The sequence below is a fragment of the Camelus dromedarius genome, chromosome 7 (genome assembly GCF_036321535.1).
Source record: "Camelus dromedarius isolate mCamDro1 chromosome 7, mCamDro1.pat, whole genome shotgun sequence".
Taxonomy (NCBI): Eukaryota; Metazoa; Chordata; class Mammalia; order Artiodactyla; family Camelidae; genus Camelus; species Camelus dromedarius.
The window spans coordinates 37,628,680-37,654,015 of record NC_087442.1 but is presented as its reverse complement, the minus strand read 5'-3'; the positions used below and the strand labels follow the sequence as shown (position 1 = coordinate 37,654,015).

The 25,336-nt window shown below is 36.7% G+C and overlaps 1 protein-coding gene across 5 annotated transcripts in view; it reads right to left on the bottom strand.

Moving 5' to 3' along the window:
* Positions 1-1,542: 1,542 nt before the first annotated feature.
* DPY19L1 (dpy-19 like C-mannosyltransferase 1) overlaps positions 1,543-25,336 on the bottom strand; it is an 84,436-nt gene continuing 60,642 nt past the window's right edge. For 2 of the 5 annotated variants that reach the window (XR_010381621.1, XR_010381622.1), the window contains 9 exons: positions 21,248-21,319; positions 19,243-19,292; positions 16,334-16,358; positions 15,246-15,365; positions 13,259-13,433; positions 12,408-12,507; positions 11,124-11,249; positions 4,039-4,289; positions 1,543-2,734 (listed from right to left, as the gene is read on the bottom strand). Coding sequence is in view for 2 of the 5 variants with exons in the window: in XM_064487449.1 (XP_064343519.1) it covers positions 4,133-4,289; positions 11,124-11,249; positions 12,408-12,507; positions 13,259-13,433; positions 15,246-15,365; positions 16,334-16,358; positions 19,243-19,292; positions 21,248-21,319 (825 nt within the window). In the remaining 3 variants the exon portion in view is untranslated. Of the gene's footprint in view, positions 2,735-4,038; positions 4,290-11,123; positions 11,250-12,407; positions 12,508-13,258; positions 13,434-14,018; positions 14,205-15,245; positions 15,366-16,333; positions 16,359-19,242; positions 19,293-21,247; positions 21,320-25,336 lie in introns of those variants that run through there. The other 3 variants (XM_064487449.1, XM_031455173.2, XR_010381623.1) reach the window with 3 other exon arrangements.

The window sequence follows — 25,336 nt, the reverse complement described above, 5'->3', positions numbered from 1 at the left end:
TGAACCAGAGATGATCCTTAACTGGTCTTAAGACAGGATTTCTGGGGCCAAACAAAAGTAATAAAGTGGAAAATGAAGTTTTATAATCCACACACATCACTGACTCTATTTTCTTCTAGACAAAGTAATTTTACAAAAGTTTGATGTCAAAGGATTTCATTCTTCCCATCTCTGAACTGAAAACAAATAGGTCCAAGCTGTCTAGTTTACAGGTTCAAAATATTTAACATGATCCATAACTCGCCTATTCAGCAAATACAATGCAAATAAGCTATATTAGTATATGATTAATATTACCTTATCTATTCTTCACTCCTTGCAAGTTCCATTGAAGCATGCCCCCTAAGAGACAAAAGAAAGGACTTCGTAAAATTCAGTTCCTAGTATAGGGACCCTCCAGCCTGTCCTGGTGGGATCAGTTTGTCAGGAATGGAGCGCCCCCTAAAGGCCAGTCTTCCAGAGATTTTCTTCCCATCCTTAGAGCAGTGGTTCTCAAGCAGTCCCTGCAAGAACAGCATCAGCATTATCTGAGAACTGGTTAGAATGCAACTTCTGGGACCCTATCTGTCTTACTACTTTTGGGCTTTTATAATAAAATACCACAAACTGGGTATCTTACAAAAAACAGAAATTTATTTCTTATAGTTCTGAAGGCTGGAAGTCAACAATCAAGGTGACAAATGATTCAGAACCTGGTGGGAGCTCACTTCCGAGTTCATAGGTGGAAACTTGAAGCTGTAATCTCATACAGTGGAAGAGGCAAGGGAGCTTTCTTGGGCCTCTTTTAGAAGGGCACGAATCCCATTCGTGAGTGCTCCAGCCTCATGACCTAATCACCTCACAGATGTCCTACCTCCTAATGCCATTGCCTGGGGGAGGGGAGGGTTAAGATTTCAACATATCTTGGGGGGACACAACCATTCAGATCATAGCACCACCTTAGGCCAACTGAGTCAGAAACCTCTGTGGTGGGGTGCAGCAATCTGTGTTTTAGGAAGCCTTCCAGGTGACTCGGATGCACACTAAATTTGAGAATCACTGTTCTCAAAGATATCAGAGAATGAAGGTATCACTGTGTAAAAAAAAATTAATTATGCAGGCATGGAGTAAGCTAGATTGTTTTTCCTCAAACCAGATAAAAAATTAAGCTGATGCTTGTATGAAGCAAATACATGGAGCTGTAATTTAGGAAATACCAAGAGACCAAACTGTGTTTTAATGTATGAGGAAAAGCTTCCAGCAGTTCTGGAATTAACCTCAAGATACGGCTTTAAAGAATGACTGTGTCCCTTGATTTAAGTGATAAAGTACTGTAAGTGTGTAATGTCACATGTATAGGAAGAGTATGGGGAACCTCAGTACCTTTATTCCCACTGAGGAGGAGGACTAAGGAGTTTCACGGACCTTCAACCTCTCCCTGTGATTCTGTACTGCAATCTGCCACAGACCAGTTCGTGGTGATCTAACTACAGAGTGAGCTGAGGCTGAACATGTCCACAGTCAACGAGGAAATGAAAATAACAATTAAAGAAACACTTTCCATATTTTTCGTAATTTTTTTAATTTAACATACATAGTACATGTAAACAACTGGCATAAATTCATAAAAATACAACACCCCTAGGCAGTATCACTTTATTCCTGATACATCCTTTCATTTTCTCCTTCATGTCATTGTCCTAGTTTAACACATTCTTTGAGGCTTATCTTTTTGTAGAAATACTGCCCCAACTTTGTTTTTTTATGTCATAGCAATAGCTATTTTTATCACCTCCTTGCCCATCCTTACCTTCCTCATACTAAAGCAAAAATATTTGTAAATGCTAAAAATGCATAAAATACTGAGCTTTAATACTGTTTTGTCATGTGTATCGAACCTACTACTACTCTATGTTGCCATAAAAGATATTTATAATCTACAGCACCGGCTGCTACCAGATGTGACCAAGGCTGAGTGTGCAGTGTAGCCCAAGGCCTCTGTTCCAAACTGACTGGCCTAAAATAGAATCATAGCTTGCTGGTGGAGTCACATTAATAAATAATGTTACAAAAGGAGTCTTCTGGAAAAAAATTAATTTGACTACTTTTATCTTTTACCAGCATATGAAACAGTTATAACAGTATTTTAATGTTTTTCCTTTATAGAATTTCCAGTCATTACATGTGAATTTACTAGAAGGGGAGTTACTGAAACATGATAAAAAAAAAAGAATAACTTTAAATTAAAAAAAATTGTAACTGAAAGAGGTACAAAACATGTTTAGGTGAGAAACAACGGCAAATAAAGCAGAGCACACACTTCCCCTCTTCCTGCTGATGGTAACTTTTGTCCTCCTTGGCCTCCAGTGCCCACTTCCCATTTTCTGCATTGCTGCATCATTGCGCAAATTCTACTCTTAATCCACAACTCCCTAATTGCTTCCCTGTTTTCTGAAACTGGCAAAAGACCAAGGAATAAAAGTCACCCAGGAAGCGAGAAAGAGGGCGGGCAATCGTGAGGACGGAAGGTTGCTCCCTGGGAAAGGTGGGCTCTGGGCGACGGGGGGCTGCATACTCCTGTCTTGGCAGCTGTCTGCTCTAAGCAAGCTAGCGCTTCCCCCAGACCAGGCTTGTCCTTGGGCTCTGGGGAGAAGGCAGAAAAAGAACAGCTCTTCAGCGGCTCCCCGGACTGGGCACCGGAAACCATCCCTGAGGACTCAGGTCTCAAGGACAATCCACAATGAGGTTAATCTGCCTGTGGTTAATAAAGAGAACACTGTGTAATTAAACGTGTAGTCAGCCAGAGGCACGGTTCGCTTAGAACTTTAAATCTTAAAACCATTTCTCAGAACTATGAGGATTCACTGTTTTGAAGAATCTCATTTCACAGAAATTAACTTCTAAGAAACAAAAATTCATACAGGAATTCAAAGCAGGTTTGGAACCATTTCAAAATAAAAATAAATAAGGAAGAAAAAAAGTAAAGAGGAAGGCTGAATATATTCATTCCTCATATTGATACAGTTTTGGGAACCAAAATTATAACATAAGGCTTAAGGCTTTGTCTTATTAAAGACAGGCAATTTTAAAACTAAAATATAAAAACTCCATTCACTTATCACTATTCATTTACTTGTTTGACAGAAAAATTAGTCAAATTTTATTATATCTCAATAGTAAAAGAAAAATTACCACATACTACAGTCTACTCTTCCACTGTAAATTATGTCTACTCAAATATACATTAGTTTCTAGATGCGTTATAATTGGGATTGTTCAAAATAGCTTTTCTTAAAACTACAACTATACATGAAAAAATTTTAAGTGGCTTAAAGGTATTAAAATATAAACATTTTAATAATACTAAAAATGAGAAAAATACACAATTGCCATTAAATTTTTTAAACCAGTAATAAGTACTTGGTAGGCAACTAAATGAGTAAATAGCACTTATTTGACAAAGAATGTTGAGAAAGAGAGACAGATAAACAGACATACACACTAATGCCACATGGTTGGTAGTTACAGGAATTTGGTCCTAACAAGTAGGTCCAAGAGCCTGGATTAATAACAGGCAGTAAATGCTTCATTAACAAGAGTAACAGAGAATAAAGGATAGCGAAGAAGTGAAATAAACATATTTCCAAATAGCAAGCACTCATGTCTGCGCCATCTACTCCTACTGGAGTTGACGACAGGGGCTGACATGACTGTGGAATTTAGAATAAGCACTGAAATGTTCAAAAGATAAGAGCAAAAGGCAGAAAAAGAAGCAAGGGGCGTCAGTAGTCCAGGAACTATAAAATCAGCCCCACACAGTTCAGAAGTGACTATATTCTCCTATCACCCTTGTCATGAACCATCATATTTTTTCACACAAGTAGCTTCGCTCACTTTAGCACAAATATTTAAGTCAAGTACAAGCATATACTCATTTGCATAGCAAATTTTAAGGGGTGCATTGAAATAGTAACCAATTGATAAAGGTTTAAGTATTTTTACAATCAGAATCACATTCAAATTGACCCAATAAGACGTTTTCTATTTGAAAACAGTTACCTATAAAAGTTTTGGGGATTTGAATTAAAAACAAGGCATGAGTTATTAGCAAAACATGAAAACCATTACTGGTGGACTTCTCTGCAGGCGGTGGTCATTCCTCTATGACTTCTAAGACTTTGTAAACGCTATTCTGGAAGACAGTGGTGAAGTGAGGCTTGGACTCCTTTACCAAGAGGTTACACAAGGGAGGTTTCCCAGCATTAGCAGGGTCTTCCACATCCCAGATTTCGGGCATACTGCAACCCGGCCTAGACAAATTAACGTGCAGGTTAAAAATCAATGTACATTTTATAATGGCAGATAAAGCACAGCACACCTTTTATGTTCCTGCCCTCACTTCATTTCTTCTACTTAAATTAACTTAGTGTTTTAAAAAAAATCCTATCATAGTTATTTATATTTATGTCAGCTACCATAAATCCTTTTTAGAACAAGGTGAACCCAGCAAAGGTGACTATGAAAAAAGCGAAAGACATATGAAATACGTGAATTCAGGTGGTGGGGCACAAGATCTCAGTAAAATTCTGCCTCAGCTACTTACCAAGAATGTGGTGTTGGATAGTTCACTCTGTCTCAGTCTCCGTTTTTGTACAGTGGGAAGTACCCAAGACATTAGGGATTAAGAGAGCTACTGAACCAAAACACCATGCCCAGCACACAGTTAGAAGTAATATATTGACTTAGAAAATTATACAGGTATACCTCGAGATACCGTGGTTTGGTTCCAGACCATCACAATAAAGTAAATATTGCAATAAAGTGAGTTCCACAATTTTTTTAGTTTCCAGGTACATATAAAAGTTATGTTTATACTGCAGTCTATTAAATGTGTGATAGAATTACATACTTTAATTCAAGAACTCTTTCTTACTAAAAAATGTTAACCATCATCTGAGCCTTCAATAAGTCATAATCGTTTTGCTGGTGGAGGGCCTTACCTCAATGTTGATGGTTAATGACTAATCAGGGTGGAGACTGCTGAAGGTTGGGGTGGCTATGGCAATTTCTTAAACTAAGACAACAATGAAGTTTGCCACCCTGACTGACTCTTCCTTTCATGAACAATTTCTCTGTAGCATGCAATGCTGTTTGATGGCATTTTACTCAGAGTAGAAAAACTGAAGCTCAAACCCCACCACTGCTTTATCAACTAAGTTTATGTAACATTCTGAATCCTTTGTTATCATTTTAACAATCACAGCATCTTCACCAGGAGCAGATTCCATCCCAAGAAACCACTTACTTTGCTTATCCATAAGAAGTAACTCCTCATCTGTTTGTTTTATCATGAGATTGCAGCAGTTCAGTCACATCTTCAGGCTTTACTTCTAATTCTAGTTCTCTTGCTGTTTCCATCACATCTGCAGTTACTTCCCTCACTGAAGTCTTAAACCCCTCAATGTTATCCATGAGGGTTGGAATCAGTGTCTTCCAAGTGCTTGTCAACTTTGAGATTTTCACCTCTCCCCATGAATCCCTAATATAAATGGCATCTAGAATGGTGTGTCCTTTCCAAGGTTTTCAACCGACTTTGCCCAGAGCCACCAGAGGAATCACTAGCTATAGCAGCTATAGCCTTATGAAATACATTTCTTAAGAAAACCTGGAAATTGAAATGACTTCTTGCTCCACGGCCTGCAGAATGGATATTGTATTAACAGGCATGAAAACAACATTCATCTCCAACAGAGCTCTTGGGTGGCCAGGTGCACTGTCAATGAGCAGTCATAGGAATCTTTTTTTTTTTTTTCCTGAGCAATAGGTGTCAACAGTGGGCTTAAAATATTCAGTAAACCATGTTGTAAACAGATGTGCTGTCATTCAGGCTCTGTTGTTCCATTTATAGAGCATGGGCAGAGTCGATTTAGCTTAATTCATAAGGGCCCTAGGATTTTCAGAATGGTAAACAAACACTGGCTTCAACTTCAAGTCACAAGCTGGTTTAGATCCTAATTAGAGAGTCAGTTTGTTTTTTAAAACTTTGAAGCCAGGCATTGACTTCTCCTCTCCAGCTATGAAAGTCCTAGATGGCATCTTCTTCCAGGAGAAGGCTGTTTCATCTACATTGAAAATCTGTTGTTCAGTGTAGCCACCTTTACTAATTTACTTAGCTAGATCTTCTGGATAACTTGCTGCAGCTTCTACATCAGCACTTGTGCTTCACCTTGCACTCTGATGTTACAGAGACGGCTTCTTTCCTTAAAGCTCATGAACCAACCTCGGATAGTTTCAGACTTTTCTTCTGTAGCTTCCTCATGTCTCTCAGCATTAACAGAATTGAAGAGAGCTAAGGCCTTGCTCTGGATTAGGCTTTGGCTTAAGGGACTGCTGTGGCTGGTCTGATCTTCTATCCAGACCACTCAAACTTTCTCCATATCAGCAATAAGGCTGTTTCACTTTCTTATCATTCATGTATTCAATGCAGTAGCACGTTTAATTTCTTTCAAGAATTTTTCCTTTTCAGTCACAACTTGGTTAACCATTTGGCACAAGAGGCCTAGCTTTTGGCCTGTCTTGGCTTCCGACATGCCTTCCTCACTAAGCTTAATCATTTCTAGTTTTTGATTTAAAGTGAGAGATGTGTGACTCTTTCTTACGTGAATACTCAGAGGTCACCAAAGGGTTATTAACTGTCCTAATTTCAATAGTGTTGTGTCTCAGGGAATAGGGAGGCCCAAGCAGAGGGAGAGAGATGGGGGATTGGCTGGTCTGTGGAGCAGCACTTATCCATCAAGTTCATCGTCTTATGAGTATGGTTCGTGGTGCCCCAAGTAATTACAATAGAAACATCAAAGATAACTGATCACAGATAACCATGATAAATATAATAATGAAACTTAAATATTTCAGGAATTACCAAAATGTGACAGAGAGACACAAAGTAAGCATTTTTAATTTATCAAATCCAACCTTACCCCCACTAATCAGTAACTGATACATACTTTCAAATCCATATCATCTAACTATTTTATAATCACCAATGTAATAATTGATTCAGGGAAGAATAAAAACTGGATGCAAGAACTACCTGGTGAAAGGCTACTGTTTATAAAGGAGATCTGTTTCCTTAAAATGGAGAGAGTTGGGGGATATACTTTAAGTGATCAAACTTATTAACATCATCAATAACAACAAAGTGACATGTACCTCCAGAAGTGACATAATGGAAAGTACATAGCACCTTCTATGTAGTATTGGTTTGTTTTTTTTTAAATTAGGTATTTATTTTGTTGCACTCAATCCTATGTAGTATTCTTGCCAAATTTTGTCAAAATGAATCTAATCACATGGAATAAATTAGACAAATCCAGATGTGGGACATTCTTACAAGACAGCTGGCCTGGACTCTTCCAAAATATCAATAAAAAAAAAAAAGTAAAAGGGATTTCACAATTTTTATGTTTTTATTAATATTAAAAACAGAAAAATACAAGGAAAAATTATAGCTATTTGACAACAGCTTATGTTTTGTCATAGTTGCTTTACTTTTCTCTGTAAGAGAAAAAATCATGTCTAGCAATTCCCTTTTATTCCCAATGGCAGTCCCACTCCCCTGCTTTCCTCCGTGAGCCCACAGTATGACAGGAATGTGCACACTTTCTCCTTTTCAATAACATCTGTAATTTAAAGGTAACTAATCATCTAAAAAGTGTCAGAATATAAACCTATCAAAGTAAGTAAGTGAAAGTCACCATCATCTCCAATGTCACTTCTCAGAGGTGGCTTCTATGAACAATCCAGCACACATTCTGCTAGGTCTTTTTCGTCCACATTCAGACATACAAGCATACAAAAATATAGGCACAGACATACTTATATACACAGATGCTCCTGGGTTGCTTTTATAAAAATGAGGTTAACCTGGGACTCCTCACTTAGCAATAAAAAGAGGCCACTGTTCCATCTCAGTACATAAAGCCCTACTTTATCTTCCTTAATAGATGCTGTACTTCTATGTATTATTTAACCACTCTTTTATGGATGGATATTTAATTATTTCTCATTTTGCCATTATAAAACAATGCTGATATAAACATTCTGTGCCAATATCTTTCTGCAAACTAAACTTCTAGAAGCAGCACTACCGTTATGTCAAAAGGCTACACAATTTTCACTTTGCCTCTATCAAATTATCTCCCAAAAAGGTATTACCAGTGAGTGTTCCTGTGAAGTGCTCAGTGCACATTTTTTTGCCCACCCTCAGTGACACTAGATTCTACTGACATACGAAAATATGACTGGGCTTGAGTTTTCTACCTTTTAATTTTCTCACATGTGCCAAGGCCAAACTGTTACTACAATGCAGGCCAGTGGGAGTAGAGAGTGAAACAGATTGGAAGTAGAGAACAACCCAGCTCCTGAGTTCAGCTGCCTTCAGGAAGAGATGAGGGCAAAGAGCTGCCCTTGTGAGCTCTGTCTGCCTCTGAATAACATCCTTTAGTCTTTTTCTGAGTTTCCCGAAGTTTCCCCAGCCCAGCTGGCTACATCTTTACAATAGCATTAGTGAAAATCTGAATAATTTTTTTTCTGATTTCATGTATTTTAATTTTATGTCAACTCTATTATGAGCATTAATGAGAAAGAAGAAAATGGAATTTAAAAAGCAGTTAATTAACAAAAACAAATACATGTATGTTCCCGTACAACTGAAGCATTCTGCTGTACACCAGAAACTGACACAACATTGTAAACTGACTATACTTCAATTTAAAAAAAAATCCAAAAAAAGAAAAAAGTAGTTAAAAACTCTTCTACAACTTGCATTTGAGTATACTTTCATACTTGTATTTGAACACAAATATTTAAATATTTAAGGAATAATCAAGCACATAATTAAGCTACTTTGTAAGTGATAGAACACAAACACCGAGTCCACCAACGTGCCGCGTGCAGTTTAAGCTCCAGATAAATATTAGTCCCTCTTCCCTTTCTTCTCCTATTTGAGTTCCCCGTTTGCTCCCCTGTTCTGACATATTTTTCTTTTCCAGTCACTGTCTCAGGCTGGCATAACTGGATCAGAGACTGAGGACCAAGGCAGTAAAGAAGATCCCAATGCTGGTAGAAAGCTCTGTCCAGAAACTCAGTTCTTGCTACTGCAAATGCAAGAACTAAATATTTGTCCTTCTTCCCTCTTCCCTTTATCTGAGTCCTCCATTTGCTTCCCTGGCAGAAGAGCAAGCACTGCTATGTTTTGTTCTAAGAAATGAGCAAAGTGCACCTGTCTAAGGTTCCTGAGACTTATTATCAGTCTGACTTAAATCTTGTAGTAGATGGAGAGTGCTGTTTAAGTTACCGAGTGGGGAAACCAGAGGAGAGAAAGCCACTTCCTCAGCTCCCCTCGCCTCCACGCCTGCTGGAACAAACACCACAAGGGCAAGTCAAGGTCCAGAGGGGAAACAGCACCCGCCCCACCCGACTCTCAGTCTGAGTGCCCGTCAGCGAGCTCTAAATGGAGATGACCACAAGCCAGTTAATTCACTGCTGACTCTGTTTAGTGTGCAAGATTTATTGCCGTGCTTCCTAAACTTGTCTTCTGTTCCCTTCTTGTGTACAAAAACCTGTGCTCTGCCCATCAGAACATGAACTCCTACAGTTATGCAAATTCAAGGAGCTCCATCAACATCTTAGAACAAAGCACAGCAACCTCTGCACTTTCCGCATATTCAAAACATCATGCGGGGGGTCCAGGGGAAAATGAAGAACCCTGAATCAAGGTCCATCACTGGCTTGGGGAAGAAGGTCATGACACATTATTTTTATGTTCCAGTAACCTACAGGTGTCTCAGGCTGGCATCACTGAACTGGAGAGTTGGAGAGTGAACCCTGAGGCATAAAGAAGATCTCAGTGCTGGTGGAAATCTCTGCCAAGAAACTGAGTCCTTCCGACTGCAAGTGTCAGCCCACCATTCATTTATTACAATGTCAAATCGCTGAGAGATGTGTATGGCTTTTTGTCCTAAATCTATATAACAAAGTTAAAGTACATAAATTTCATCTATATTCTTATGTTCAAAAGGACTTAAAAGCATTTTCCAAATTATGACTCTAAGAACGATATTTTCTATGGACATATTCATCAGAAAATCACTTAGCAATCAACAGTTGTTTGAGTTTCTTTGTGTGTAATGCTGATAGATACTGTGTCACAGAACTATTTTTACCCGAGTCAACATTTAATCATTTTGTCTTAATACCACTGTGTATCATTGAAATATATGACGTATGAGTATAGATAAGCCAAAGACACAGCAATCTCCTGAAGGCTTCTACTTAGTCATAGAGTAGTGAGAATTTTTAACATACTAGTATTCCATGAAACATCCTTGATTTCTGATAAAACTACTCCTTTCTGTGCTCCTCATGGAGTGAATGCTTTGGTATTTTAATAGCAAGCTGTCAACTGCTGTCTAGTCACCGTGGTGCAACATTTCTAAGTAGTCAATTTTAGAATTCACATTTGCTTTTAAGATCTTACTAACTCTTGTTGCTATACTCTGCTCAGTGAACTTCTGTGTGGAAATAGATACTTATAAAAACTATAAACCCAAGAGAATATGGGTCACAGGAAAATTAATTATAATCCCATTCAAATAAGGTGTGAAACAGCAAGAAAGAAGCTTCACTCCAAGTTGCTGCTGGGAGGGGTCCCATGGGTCACAAGGTATGGTACGGGGCCGAGATGTGGTTGGGACAAAGCTGCCCGACTGACTTCATGACACTGAGACTCTCCATTATTTGGTTTCAGACTCTGCACGTCTTTTGAAAGAAAATATACCCAACTTTAAATAAAAGTTTTTTTTTTCTTTTAAATCAAAGGCAAATATGAACAATTTGGGAATTTCTTGGTAAATGCCAATAACTTTAAGGTAATGTGCACATGCAAATCATTATAAAAGAAATAGATATTTATAATGACTAGAAAAGAAAAAAACTCCAAATAATTATTGAAAAAGTTTTTTCCACTTAAACTTTGCTAACTAGTATATACACCTCACACAAACGACTAGTAAAGCACTTGTGATGAGACTGAATTAACTTTACTGTCCGATGAATATAAAATACTAACTGTACTGAATACTCACTTGGATCTTCTTATACACCAAGACTCCTCCAGAATGTAGTAATTCACTTGTAACTTTATCAATTCTCGCTTCACTTCTTCAGCTGCTTTTCGACTATACATTGAATATACTATTTTCGTTCTGGCTCTTTAAAGAAAAATAATTGGGCAGAAAATGTTCAAGATTAAAAGAATGCAATCAACCCACTTGGAAGTAAGCACTGAATGGGACTAGAAGGAAAACTCTGCAGAAGAACCAGGTCAAGAGAACACTCTTCACAGGAGTTCCTGCTACAGGGCTTTGGGGAGGTCAGTCGAAAAAGGCAGAGGTAGCACAAGAGTCCTGGAGAAAAGGTTCACTTTAATGAATCTCTTCATTTCCAAGCTTAGTGTTTTGGTTTGTTTGCTTGTTTGTTTTTTTTTAAGTTGTGATTATGTGCTTGCTTGTTTCTGTTTTATTTTTCCATCACTCTATCATAAATAAGAGTACGAGCCACAAAAACACAATTCCAGAACGACTGTAAAACTGCAACAGTTCAAACTTTGATAACCAACAATTAGAATTAAATGGCTGTTTTAGCCCTAATTAAAAAATAACCATAAATTATACAATTGCTCTGGAAATCAGCTTGCTAAAATTGTTTTTTTTTCATGAAAAAGCTTTTTATTTATAAAAGGTATGTTCCACTGTTATACAAAATAATATATTAATAGGATTCACCAATAACTTAGGAAATGACTAGCTGAACAACCTAGAAATTGCATGAAAATTAAATCTATTTCCTTTTCAAAGAGAACACAATAATCTAACTTATGAAAAATAGTAAAAAAACAAAAAACAAAAAACAAGAATATTTTAGTAGGCCATATTGGTGAAAATCAGGATTAAAACCCTCTTTGAATAGGATTCCATTACAACTGACTACTCAGAATTCAAGAATACCCCATATGAAAATCTTAAAAACTACAGGCTAAAGAATCTTCTGGGGAACTTAAGGATTATGATAACTAACAAGGACCCGGGTGTTTTAGAGCCCTGTTAACCTACAGAAAATAGACACAGTGTGATTTCTTTTTGCTGCCCAGGAGGGAATATAACCCCAATGGTTATAGTTTCATTGTCCTATGGAACCCTGACAGTTTGTATCTGCCTCAGCCATCTTATTTCAGCATTCTTCGTCCCCTAACTCTCTAAGTCCAAATTCCCCATAACGTTTTTGAAACGCTTCGCATTATTTTGGTGGTTCCCTCACTGTCTACTTGTACAAAAAGTTTGTTTCCAACAGTGTGAGAACTGTGTACTAACCTCAGACCTGCATCTTCATAATGTGGATGATTCACAACGGGCCGAAGTGCGGAGAGTTTAACACTTGCCATTGTGGGCATTGCACCCGCAAACACTGCGTCTGCAAAGAAAGAAGGAAGGTCTTAGGAAGACACTTGGTGCATGTGACAAGAGGTCTCCTTCTGGTCAACTTAATTACTTCCCAGGTGAAAAAGCTGGGCCCGAATCATGACCTAAAGATTCAGCAGCAGAACCAGAATGAAGTCGGGTAGCTGATACAATGCTGGTCAGCAACCAAGCCTGGGTAAACTATTTTCCTTAGAAGACCGAGCCTCACCATCTGTCTCACAATTGAGGATTTCTGTTTCTTTTGTTTGTTTCTAATGTCTTTTCCTGCTTTAAGGAAAGAAGTAACAAACCGACTAGGAAAGTTTTACAGCACCAAGGAATTCTCCAAGACGATTTAATATTTAGTCATTTGATACTCAAATGACAACAAAATCTCCCTTCCCATATATGAATAAAATACCACATTCCATGAGTTCATTTCAAGAAGGAATGCAGAGAACTAAGATTAAAAATTAGGAAAATAAGCATAACATAAATCATTTTATATTGTACCATGTAAAACTTTGGATACATTTTGAAAAAATCAGAGTTTATGGAAAATAGATAAATAAATTACTAATAAAATATGCATGACATTTTCTTTGCAAACCATGTAAGATCAGTATCTGTTTCTAGATAATCTAGAAACAACACTGCTTAGAAAGATTAAGAGCATTGGAAGTAATTTGGGTTTAGGGTTTTGTAGTGGTATATAAAATTGTGGAGAAAACCACAGCTAAAATAATATGACTTTTTTTTTTTACCTGGTTTAGTACTATATTTGATCCATTCTATAAGTTCTTCTTGTGGCAAATTGCTGAACTCCCCTACAATATTCCACTGGGTTTGTAGATTTGCTGAACCTTGTATTGACATTGCTGCTAACACAGCAAAAACAACAGCACCAGGATGTACTTTGCAAAAGAGCCATCCAAAGAGCTGAAACCAAATTAAGAATATATTGATAACTGTTAGTACAAAGCAGCCTGTATCCAATAAGCCCAAGTTCTTCTCAGAGAAGAATGCTGTCTCTGCTAGAATCCCAAAGGGTTAATTATTCTAAGGAAAAGTTCCAGGAACGATGACCTGAGGGATCAAAAGAATTCTACCATTAGCCTTATACAGGTGGGATCCAATTTAAGAAAGTCTTCCCTCAACGTGCTCTCGCTACTTCCAGATTTGGGTGAGGCCAGGCCTACCCACATAATTTGCAAGGTCCAGTGCAAAATACAAATGTGGGTTGATTAAAATTATGAAGAAGTTCAAAACAGCAACAGCCTAGCATCAATCTAGGTGCAGAGTCCTTTCTGGTTTTTTTTAGATTTTGGTAGTAATTTTTTTTTTTTTTATTGCAGTATAGTAGGTTTACATTGTGTTAGTTTCTGGTGTACAGCACAGTGGTTCAGTTTGTGTGTGTGTGTGTGTGTGTATATACACACCTTTTCATATTCTTTTCTCATTATAGGCTATTACAAGGTATTAGATATAGTTTCCTGTGCTATACAGTAGGACCTTATTGTTTACCCAGTTTTGTGAAGATTTTCCTTGTAGTTCCAATTGTACAAGATCTTCTGTCAAAGTTCAGGAGGCATGCTGTGAGAATGTTCCACATGGATGTATTTTTGGTGTATTCATGGGAGAGGGTGAGCTCCGTGGTCTTCTATTCCACCATCTTGAAGCCCCTCCCAGAGCGGTCCTGAGTGCGGGTCCCTGTGCGATCACAGAGGGCCCATACCTGTGAAGCCAGCCCAGGGCAAGGCTCACTATTTCTCTACCATTAGTCACCACGTGGGGTGGGATTTAAGATAAGAGGCTTCCCACCATCCTCCTTTCCTGTCCCAGCCTGGAGGAATCAGGAACAGTGGCCACACTCCCTGGTCAGCCTCTGGAAAGCAGTGCCTCCCTGGTACAATACCAACATTCTGATCGGGAACCTTGGGGCTGACTACTTTTTTCCATCTTCAAATAGCTCACTCTCAATAATAACACTCTGTTGTTCTCTCCTTACCATTATTTCTCTACGGGTCTGTAGAGCTGGAAATCAAGTGTTTTGAGGGCATATATGTACTTTTGCTTTTTGATTTTTCTATCACTCTACTTATTATCCCTGGAACATGGTGTAGATGCTTAGAAAATATCTGCTCAATTTAAGAAAAGTAATGCTGCTGCACCTTGGCTAGTTGATAACTGAAAAGGTGGCACTATGCAGAGGCATAAACCTGTGAATACAGAGCAAGGAGGCGGATATCCAGGAAAAACAACCAGCACATAACCAAGATGACTTGACCTAAATTTTAAAAAGTAAAGTCAGGGATGTGCATAAAAATGGATACTCAAATAAATGAAACAACATTTTAAAGCTGGACATCAAAAAGGAACATATAATTTAAACGTACCTATAACTTGAAATCAATTGTTAAGAGTTCTTTGTGATATGAATGTCAAAACCAAAAAAAATTTATTTATACAATAAAGCTCTGCTTTCTGTCCACATTTGTAGTTATCATTCAGGAAGTCAGCCTGCACTGATTGTTTATTGTATGCCAGGAACAGTTTTAGAAGTTAAAAAGATAAATGATCTGTTTTGGCCCTTACCCTTTAGGAAATACTAGTACAAAACCGTGAAGAACTTTAATTATAACAATTTTAAGAACTCGGGGTAATTCAATATTATTTTAGGGCCACTCAGTAACAAAGGTGGGGGTAAAAAACTATCACAGCAGGTATAATGCCATGTAACAACCATCTCACCTGTCTTGAGCAGATCAAGGAAGCCATGACACACATGTGTGGAGTCAAGAAGAGTTTCAGTCTCATAATTAAAATACCAAGGACCGTATATGCTAATAGTTGCAGTGCATGATAAACCAACTGAAAGGAAGAGAAGATACTTTTTACTCCTATTTGTGAAAATTAAAAATATATTGTGAAACTGATGAACATACAGAAATGGGTACTTTTTTCTTAGTAACAAAAATTTGAATTTTCTGAGGTAACTAGTCTTAAAATTCACTTTCAACCTTCTCCATTTTATTAGAGGGCTAAAATTATAAAGTCCCTAAGGCAAATGGTTCTACAGTTCTTCTCAGAATCAAGCCTATAGTTAATAAAGTCCACATTTCTGAATCTACCGTGGCGCTACCATCAGATTAAGGTAGGAAAGTGATAAACAGAAATAACTGCTATTTAAGATCCCAGAGCTCCACCTTAGAACTGCCATCAAAACCAGGAAGAAATATGAAATACAGTATTATGAACTATAGCCACCACACTGTTGCTAAGAGTAGGTAGATCTTAAAAGTTCTCATCACAAGAAAAAAAAAGAAAAAAATTTGAGTGACTATGTATGGTAATGGATGTTTACCCTTATTGTGGACCACAATGTATGCAAATTTGAATCATTATGTTGTACATCTGAAACTAATATTATATTATAAGTCAATTACACTTCAATTAAAAAAAAAAAAAAAAAACCTTAGGTTGAATCACCAGGAGATGGGAACAGCAACCAGTCACATCTCTGAAGCCTCAGGGCAAGGTGAACAGAGAGGAAAGTGATCTCTGATCATGAAAAAGAAACTCTGCACATGCGTTTAAATGGGCTCCAGCAATGAACTGCTATGACCATGAGGACGATCAGAGCCGACAAGGACTGTGTGAGTTCCCCACTTAACTGTCCTAACAAACGAATGGTCATGTTGTAGTGAAAACATATATAGGCCTATTTTGAAGAGAATCAGTGGCAACTACCAATACACTTAGAAAAATGGAACTAAAGGAAAGTCCAAATATACACAAACGTTAAAATAAGGTAAATTTTGGTAATGTTAAGTCTTTACCTCTCCATGATCAAACTGGTGTTTTCTGAAATGGAAAAAGAAATACTACTATTAAATCAGGGAGTCGCATGTATAAACCTGGAGTTCAAGGGAGAAGTCTGGACACAAATGTGTGACTGGATAACACATACCTCCTCTATCCGAAGCACTGATCTATTTCCAAGACCTAGAACAATGCCTGGCACATAGATTTCATTTTTTTTTTGAATAAATGAACAAATGACACAATTAACTCCTAATCCAGGCACATACAATCTGATTTGAGAAACTGGTTTCAAAAATATTGATGTATTAATCAGCAGTAAAAATATTGGGTAAATGAAGGAAGTAAAATGGATCCTTCTTTATTCTTCTTTTATGCCAAATAAAAGAGATGAGTTATCATTTATTGAGCATCTATGATGTTAACAGGATCAGTAAATTCCATTAACTCTGATCTTAGAACTATTTATTATCCCAACTGACAGCCAAAGAAAGCAAGTAAGAAGCCATTAAGTGGCCAAGTCAGGTCTATATGTTGACTGATTCCTGAGGCAACATATTTTCTACTTCATCATGCTGTCTCTATCCTACGTAACCCCCAGGTCCCTGAATAAAGGAGATACTAATATTCACATCTTGATAATTAAACTGTACCTCCTACCCCTTCCCTTTTTATATCAGCATATGACTTTGGTACTCATACAAAATGAACTGTCAATGTGCCATCAGAAAAAGCTCTGATCCTATCTGAACTGAAAGTCCTATGAAGCTCAGTGGTTTCCCGTAATTATTTCTATAGTTGAGTTGTTCTTGAAAAGACTGCTTTGTTTCTGTGAAAAATGCCACTTTTCTCCTTCAGAGCTGCTTACTACAGCTATAACCGTAGCCCCTTTCCAAGCTCTCAAAAAAATTTCATCTCAATTGAAGAGGAATTATGGTATTATATACCAGAAGCTTTTTCCTTTTCCCCAGGCCCTCAAAGGCATCGGGTAGAACAAGGGCACAGTTACAGTAAATAGTTTCTAAATGAGAACAAGGATTGTCTCAAGAGAGCGTGCAATAATTTATCACTGGTTGGAGGTGAAAGAATATACAAGGCTGTATGTGTTATAAAAGAAAATATATAGATACACAAATTTAACAATCTCTACTTCCCCAAAAATCCCACAAAAGAATGAAATGAGAATTAAAACTTCCTTTACTCTACCCTCTAATCCCATGCTTCTTAACAGTTACAGGTTTTATCCTCCCAAATTCCCCCTATGTACACATCAACATACAAAATTTTCATATTTTAAATAAAACTGTAATCATCATATAAATACACATATGTATGTATGTATGTGTGTATGTGTATGTGTGTGTGTGTGTGTATAGTTTCATCATTTTTTCTTCAAGGATGTATGATGAAATATTTCCATAAAGAATTCCACATTATAACTGGGTCATAATTAAACCAATCCTATACTGGTGGGCATTTTGGTTGTTTCCATTTTGCACATTATACACACCACCACAGTGGGCATCTCTGTACCACTATCTCAGCATTTCTGTGAGCATTTCTAGAGGACACTTACACACTGTGAAACTGCTAGGCTAAAAGACAGGCACACTGTGTTGCTTGTATTGCCAAACTGCCCTCCCACCTACTTCCTCCCACCCTGGCAAGCACTGGGTACTATTAATTTTTACAAACTTGATGAGTAAAAAGGTTTTCACTTTATTATGAGATTGAGCACTTTTTTATGTATCTATTAGTCATGCATAAGTCTTTATTCACTCAACTACTATTCTTTCCTATGTGCCAGGCACTGCATATAAACTGTTGAACTGAACAGAAATGACCCTTCCAACCCCTTCAGGAGACAGGCAACACATCAGTATATAAGTGTACATGGTGATAAATGCTGAGAGAGAGAAAAAAAAGGGTGTGATGGTGAAGAATAACAAGCAAGGAGATAAGAAGTCTATTCAGAGACGATGGTCAGGAAAGGCTTCTAGAAGGAGGTGACTTCGAGGCAAGAATTAAAGGAGTTAGTCATGCAGACCTGGGCTGTGGGAAGCAGGGGGCACAGTTACAGGCTTAGGGCACAACCACTGCAAGACTGCAGAGGCAGGAAACAACTCATCAAGGTCAAAGAGCAGAAAGGAGATCCGTGGGACATGAGTGTAGTGAGATAGGAAAAATGGGAATTTATTTTTTTCTCAATTGCCTATTTGTGTCTTTCATTCATTTTTCTAATGGGTTTTGAGCATTTTAAAAATTAATTTGTAGAAGTTCTTTACGTATGATGGTCATTAGTCCTTTGTCATATATTGTCATTTTCCCCAAGTTGTATTTTTCTGTGAACATTGCTTACAGTATTTTACCAAACCAAAGAATTTATCTGGTCAACGTTGTCAATCTTCCCTTCTAGCTTACAGGTTTTACGTCATACTTAGCAAGGCATCTCTAACCCTAAAATTATAAAAGTAATCTCTTGGTTTTTTTGGGGGGTGGGGTGTCATTTTTTTCTATATTTAAATCTTTGCTCCATCTGGAATTTATTTTATCCAAAAAGTGAGGTATGAGTACACTTTTACACTTCCCTGCCCTTTTCTCAAAAGGCTGTCCATTGGCCCTAAAACCATCAATAGAATAATTTATTTTCCCTCCCAGCTGAAGCACAAAGCTGTGTCCTTCAAGCACAGATTAGTGTTGGGTTACTGTCAGATTGTACTGGATGGGACCTGGAGTACGAATAAGTGACGTGCTGAGCTCTGCACAGATAGGGAAGAAGTGAGAAAAGCAAAGAAGGGGGATGACAACAATCAAAAATATTAATTACCAAATGTTGAGTGTACAGCATGTGACTATAAAATTAATACACTCTAAATATCTACTTAATAAATGGAAGAAGTAACAAAATTATTAATAGCATATTTACCTTATATGTGTCTGTTGTTTAGTTAAGACACCCCACATGTCACTAATAATCTGCAAATAGATTTTTAAACATTTTATAACAGCTGTTTTGGGAAAAAGAATATTTCAACTAACACGTCTTCTAACCTTTCAAAGTTTTACTTACTCAAAAATATGGAAGTATGGAGATAAGAGATAACTCAGAAAATAATAACTACAACAACAACATGCTATGTTTGTACAATATGTAATTATATCCGTACCCAAGAACCCTGTTCAGGTAGAACTTTTTCCTCATTTTGTAAATGAGCAACAGGCTGAAAAGGATTAAATAGTCTCCCTGAAGGTGGACAACAACTAAGAGGCACTGGTGGGCATTGAAACCTGACCTTTTGGCTTCTGATTCACATTTAGTGAATTCCATCACGCCCAGGTTGCTGGCAATGCCTCTCCTTAGTCATACACACATATGAACTGAAGTACTGGCTCAGAGACTGATAAGCACAGCTAACTAAACACTGTGCTTTTATATTTAGCACTCACAGTGGTGGCTGGGGGGTCCCCTAATCTGAAATCCTATTCTCAATGTGGATGTCCTCTGTGACATTGCTGTTAGGTTTTAATTCAGTCCTTACAAGAACCACCAGCTACTGCTTAAATCTATAACACATTCGTAATCAGTCCAGATCAATGCTGGTCAAAAGCCTTAACTCCTAGAATTGCCGATAATTCTAAGGAACCAAAATAAGTATAATCTTATTTCCAAGTAATAGGCTTTTAAGTCATTGAAAATAATTATTCTCTTTCCATTAAATCTTTCTTCTTTAAAGCAAACATCCCAGCTTCTTTAACCCAATCTAATCATTTTCATCACCTGTAGCCATCCAGGGGGCTATCTTGTTTTAATGCATTCTGGATTGCCAACATCTAGTATTTTTTTACTGCCTGCTAGGTGTACAGCCACATAAAGTATGCAAAGGAAGCACAGAGCCTGACCTACAGCAGAAACTGACTAACCATAAACTGTTGAGATTTGAAAAGGGCTGTAGGACTACAGAACTGAATACTACACAACGCCCAACGAGGGGGCGAAGGTGCAGTCTGATTCTTGCTCTTCCTTTGCTTTTTAAGGGACATGAGGTGAGGCTGGTAACAACCTCTCTGACCTATCAATTTTGTATCTGTCAAAAGGGGGACGATAATATCTGTGCACCCCACAGTGCTGCTGAAGAACCAATTGAAATAAGGCATGTGAAATGTTTCAGATTACAAATATAGGATGTGAGCAGTAAAGAATATTCTATAGTAAAGAATATTCTACAAATGTATGACATTGTGTTAACACAAATCACAGCTACAAATCAAAAACTTTTAGAGTCTAGCATTTGTTTTTGATTACAGTTTAATCTCAATTCATTCTCTTAAAACACTTGTAGTTACAGAGTTCATTAACTCTTAAAGGAAAAAAAAGAAAGTATCACATCCACTCTTTGCTAAAGATTGGAAATTCCCCAGCCTGATTTATACCTGGACTTAAAATTTCATTATCAAGGCCAAGTTGGGAATCTATTTTATCAAGTTTAGTAATACATTGTTAATATTCTATTTTTTTTTCTTTTGATTAATAATAAACTCTATCCAGAAGTTAGTGACCACTGCACAAATGACTTAGAAAGGCACATTTAAATATTTTAGGGAAATATTACATAAAAGTTGAAAATGAGTCAGGAATAATTTACATAGGGAAAAACAACTGTATCAGTATGGTCTCTCTGATCATATCTTTCAAAATACATAACTATCAAAATTTGAGCATCCTCTTCCTAGATCTACTTTATGCTGGCAACTAGCACAATATTTTTAAGGCTTATCAATGTTCATCAAAGGCCATTAGTGAGACAATACAGGATATATTTCAATAAATCTATATAAAATATGATGTTAGATTAACATGTAGCCTAGTAACTATTGTGAAGGAACAAGGAAATGTTTTATTATGAGAAAGTGCTCTTAAGTGAGAGACGTACCTTTCTAATGATTGCAATAAACACGACAAGAACAACTGGAAGCAATAATGTCTTTGTATACCTCAGTGGAGTCTGAAATTCAGAGAGATGTTTCGTTAGGGGAAAATGTTATATCAAGTGAAATTTCAAATAATGAACCAAGTGAATTTTAAAACATGTAAGTAAACATGAGCTTTCACCCATCTAGGGTCTAATCTACCCACTGACTCCATCACTAAAATGAAGATGCATTTTCATAGAAACAAAATTTCCCAAAATGTTGGGTTGAAAACACTAACAAATACTGTCCGCAAACACTTATAAATGTAAAATGTGACTAGAAAGATTGCTGTTCACTTTTGCAACTACTTTTCTAACAAGAGAGCCCAACTTAATATTCACCTAAGGTCAGTGGAACTCCTTTAAAGGCATGAGATTTACCTGTGCATTTTATGGGGGTAAAAATCTTAACCATGATCTATTATTGATACACACACACAGGCACACACTAATGACCAATGTTTACAAAAGGAATAAAAAAATTTTTATATTTTCTTTAGAAACTTTGTTTGTTTTAAAAGCTCTATGCGTTGAAACCCTATACACCTCTCAAAAATTAGAGGTCACAGTCTTAAACAATCCTGGGCTTGAAATTTCTAAATTGCAATTGATTTGCTTATTACCAACACATTCCCTCACAAAAATAATCTTACATCATTAAGTAAAATAATACATGCTTTCCCAAAAATGTTTATAAAGAGAAGTCTAGTTTCAACCATATTAAAAACACTGGTGTATTTTAACTACAAAGTATACAGTAAATAGCATTTTCTGATTTTCCCTCCCCTTAGTCCAATTCTCTCACTTACTATTCTGTATCAGACAAGTAATTTTGATAATTCATTATACAAAATGCATTCTTCATGAGTTGGAAATCCCATTAAAAGGAGAATTTTTATGTTTTTATTTTACTATTCACCTTTATAAACATTTGCATAGTATTTATTATTTTAAAATATATAAATATATTTTATTTATAAATTTTAAATAGTGTCAACCTATGCAAAAATCATATAACTAAAACTATTTTATTATTTAAAAATTAGACATTTGCTAATAATAACAATAAATATAAGAAAAGTAGTAAGATATAGATCTTTACCTTAAAAAGGAAGTGTGTTAAAATTGTGTTAAAAGTACATAACAAAATTTAATACAGTTCAAACAGTTGTAATATTATATTCTAAAGTTTGTCTAAAAGGTACCTTTTAATATTACTCTTGAAAAGAAAATCAGATTAGCATCAGACTTTTATAGCAACACTTCAGACTAGAAGAAAGCAAGTTGTTTAGCCTACTCAAGGAAAGATATATGAGCCAAAGATTTTGTATCTAGCCAAACTGACCTTCACACATAAAAGCCACTGATAAAATATTTTGAACACGTAAAAACTCAGGGATTACTGCTCCATGAGCCCTTCTTGAGGAATCCACTGGAGAGCAAGCTTCACACAACCAAGAAATAGCAGGAGGGGCTTCAATCCTAGGACTCCTAGTAAGCATTAAAAACAATGACCTACAGAACTATGACAATGATGGGGCTACCGCGGTGACACAATATATAGTATGAGCGGTTATATGTGCTGACAATGAAGATACTGTGGGACTCTTAAAAATGGGGTAAGGGGGGTAGCATATAGGAAGTAAAATAATCTCTCTGATTATGATATCACAATACATTAGAAATGGGTGAGAATGGGCAAGGGGCAGGAAATGACTAAGGTCAGTATAACTCTGAGGAGGAAATTGATAGAATGGATGACAGCTAATACATACAAGTATGAATATAAAGGAAACAAAATTATAAAACTTCCTCAATGCCAAAAGATACAGCAGAGAGAGGGTATGCACAAGAACAAAAGCAAAGGAAACAAACCACACAGTGAGAGGTGTGTGTGTGTGTATGTGTGCATGTGTGTGTTCTATTAGAATTACAAGTTCTTTAATCTTAATATTTCTTTGTAATTATTGATTTTATTCTAAGCATGAAAGTTATATATATATATGTTCAGAAAATGGAGAAAAAATAAAGGAGACAATAAATTTTACATTTTAATTAGTTGTCAGCATTTTCTCCCCAACGGACTGCATGTTCACATCCTTCACCCATTTCTGCATGTGTAGGGGGATGAGGCTGTGTTTTTGGTGCTGGGGAAGGGTGAAAGCCCTTGGTAATTTTTTTTTTTATTGATTTGAACAAGCTTCTTTAACTAATTACATTAATCCCTAGTTTCATTTGTTATATTTATGGTAAGAATCATCCTAGTTAGTGATCTGCTTTTTAATTTTTAAAATATTTAATGTACAGATATTTTTAAGTTACATGCAGACAAATCTATTAATCATTCTCATATGCATTTTGTACTGGTATTATGCTCATTAAAAAATGAAGTTAATATTCATTGACATGTTTCTCAAATTAATTTTTCAGGCTTCATTAATATATAAAATATTAATTAACGGAAATAAAGTTTGGTGAATAATATGATACAAAGTTTTAACCTGACTCCCCTCCCCAACTCAATTTTGCAAATAATACTCATGAAACAATGCATCTCTTATCCACTGATCTGTGGTGCTCACTTCATTTCATACCAAGTGCATACACATAAACACAGTTAAGGACAGACACATGGGTCTATCCAGCACTGCCTATTTTTGGCCATAAAAAATGTTCCTGTCTTGGAATCTCTGTACTTTAAATACTAATGCTTTCCATTTTCACATCTAAAAGGCAAAGATCCCCCTCATTGTTTTTGCTTTCTTTTAACAGCATAATACAATTAAAAAATGATTATTGTGGAAAATTTAAAAGATGTAAATTACAAAAAAAAAAAAAAAAAGTTAATCATTGATTATCTCTCCATCAAAAAACCACTCTTGAAATTTTGGTCTCTTACACTTTATTCGATGTGTGCTAACTATAGGTAATGAGATTGGACCGTTTTGCTCACCCTACTATATATCTTAAGTGTCCTTCCATATCAGTACAATGTCAAGTTAAATTGTTCCCTTTGCCCCACCGTATGGACGTATCACACATACAATGGATGCCCTCTCTGAACTGGCACCATGCTCAGTCCCTGTGCTGAAGATGCTTATGGAGACGGGGAACAGCAAGCTATAAATAGCTTTGCCATTTTCTTCAAATCGACTGAAGTCATGCTGTGCCTCAAAAAACAATTCCTTCTACCACATTACTGATGGCTCACAGTCTCAGGCTGTAATGGTGTGTATATTCTCCATGTTAAAGGACTTCCACTGTGTCCTAATTTCTCTGTTGATGTTCGCCCTCTCCTTCCTTTACCAGCCCCTTGAAGGAGTATTAACCTGCTGTAAGTATGCATTTTAATGTCTTGCAAGACACTTTTCCTTACTTTCTTCCAGCAGGCTCAACACTATTATTTGTACACTTTATCAGCCATTGTGTGTCAAAACCATTTGCCAGACACAGCAAATGAAGACTGATAGGTGACTGGAGTAAACAGTGTATTTGCAGAACACCCTCAACTCAGAATGTCTGGTTGGTTAAGAGTCTGCATTGTGACACACTCTCCTCCGCTGGTCTGTAACTCAGGACGGGGCTGACCCAGTGGGGATCAAGGGGAAAGTGAATATATCAACAGAGGACAGTTGGGCAGTTTCATATATACACACATAGCTTTGAAGGACAATGTTTCACAGCTACTAAAATGTCATCATAAATCAGGACCACATGGATGGTGTGAAAGGACACACACACATATATATATATATACACGTTTGCTAAACCAAACTAGCTCAAAAAGTATTGCAAAATAGTATTTAATACAAAATATCTTAAAACATCAAAGTGCGTTCCCATGTATCTCCTTTGGTCCTCACAATATCTATTTGAGGCATACTACCAGAAACCAGTGAGCTAAGACTCAAAGAATGAGAGTCACTTGTTCAACAACATCAGGTAATATTGCAGACATCTGTTTCATAATCCACTAAACTACTCTCTGGTTTCCTTCTAAACACCTGAGTATAGTTTTAGAAAGAAAAATGTTGTTGGAATGAAAAACTT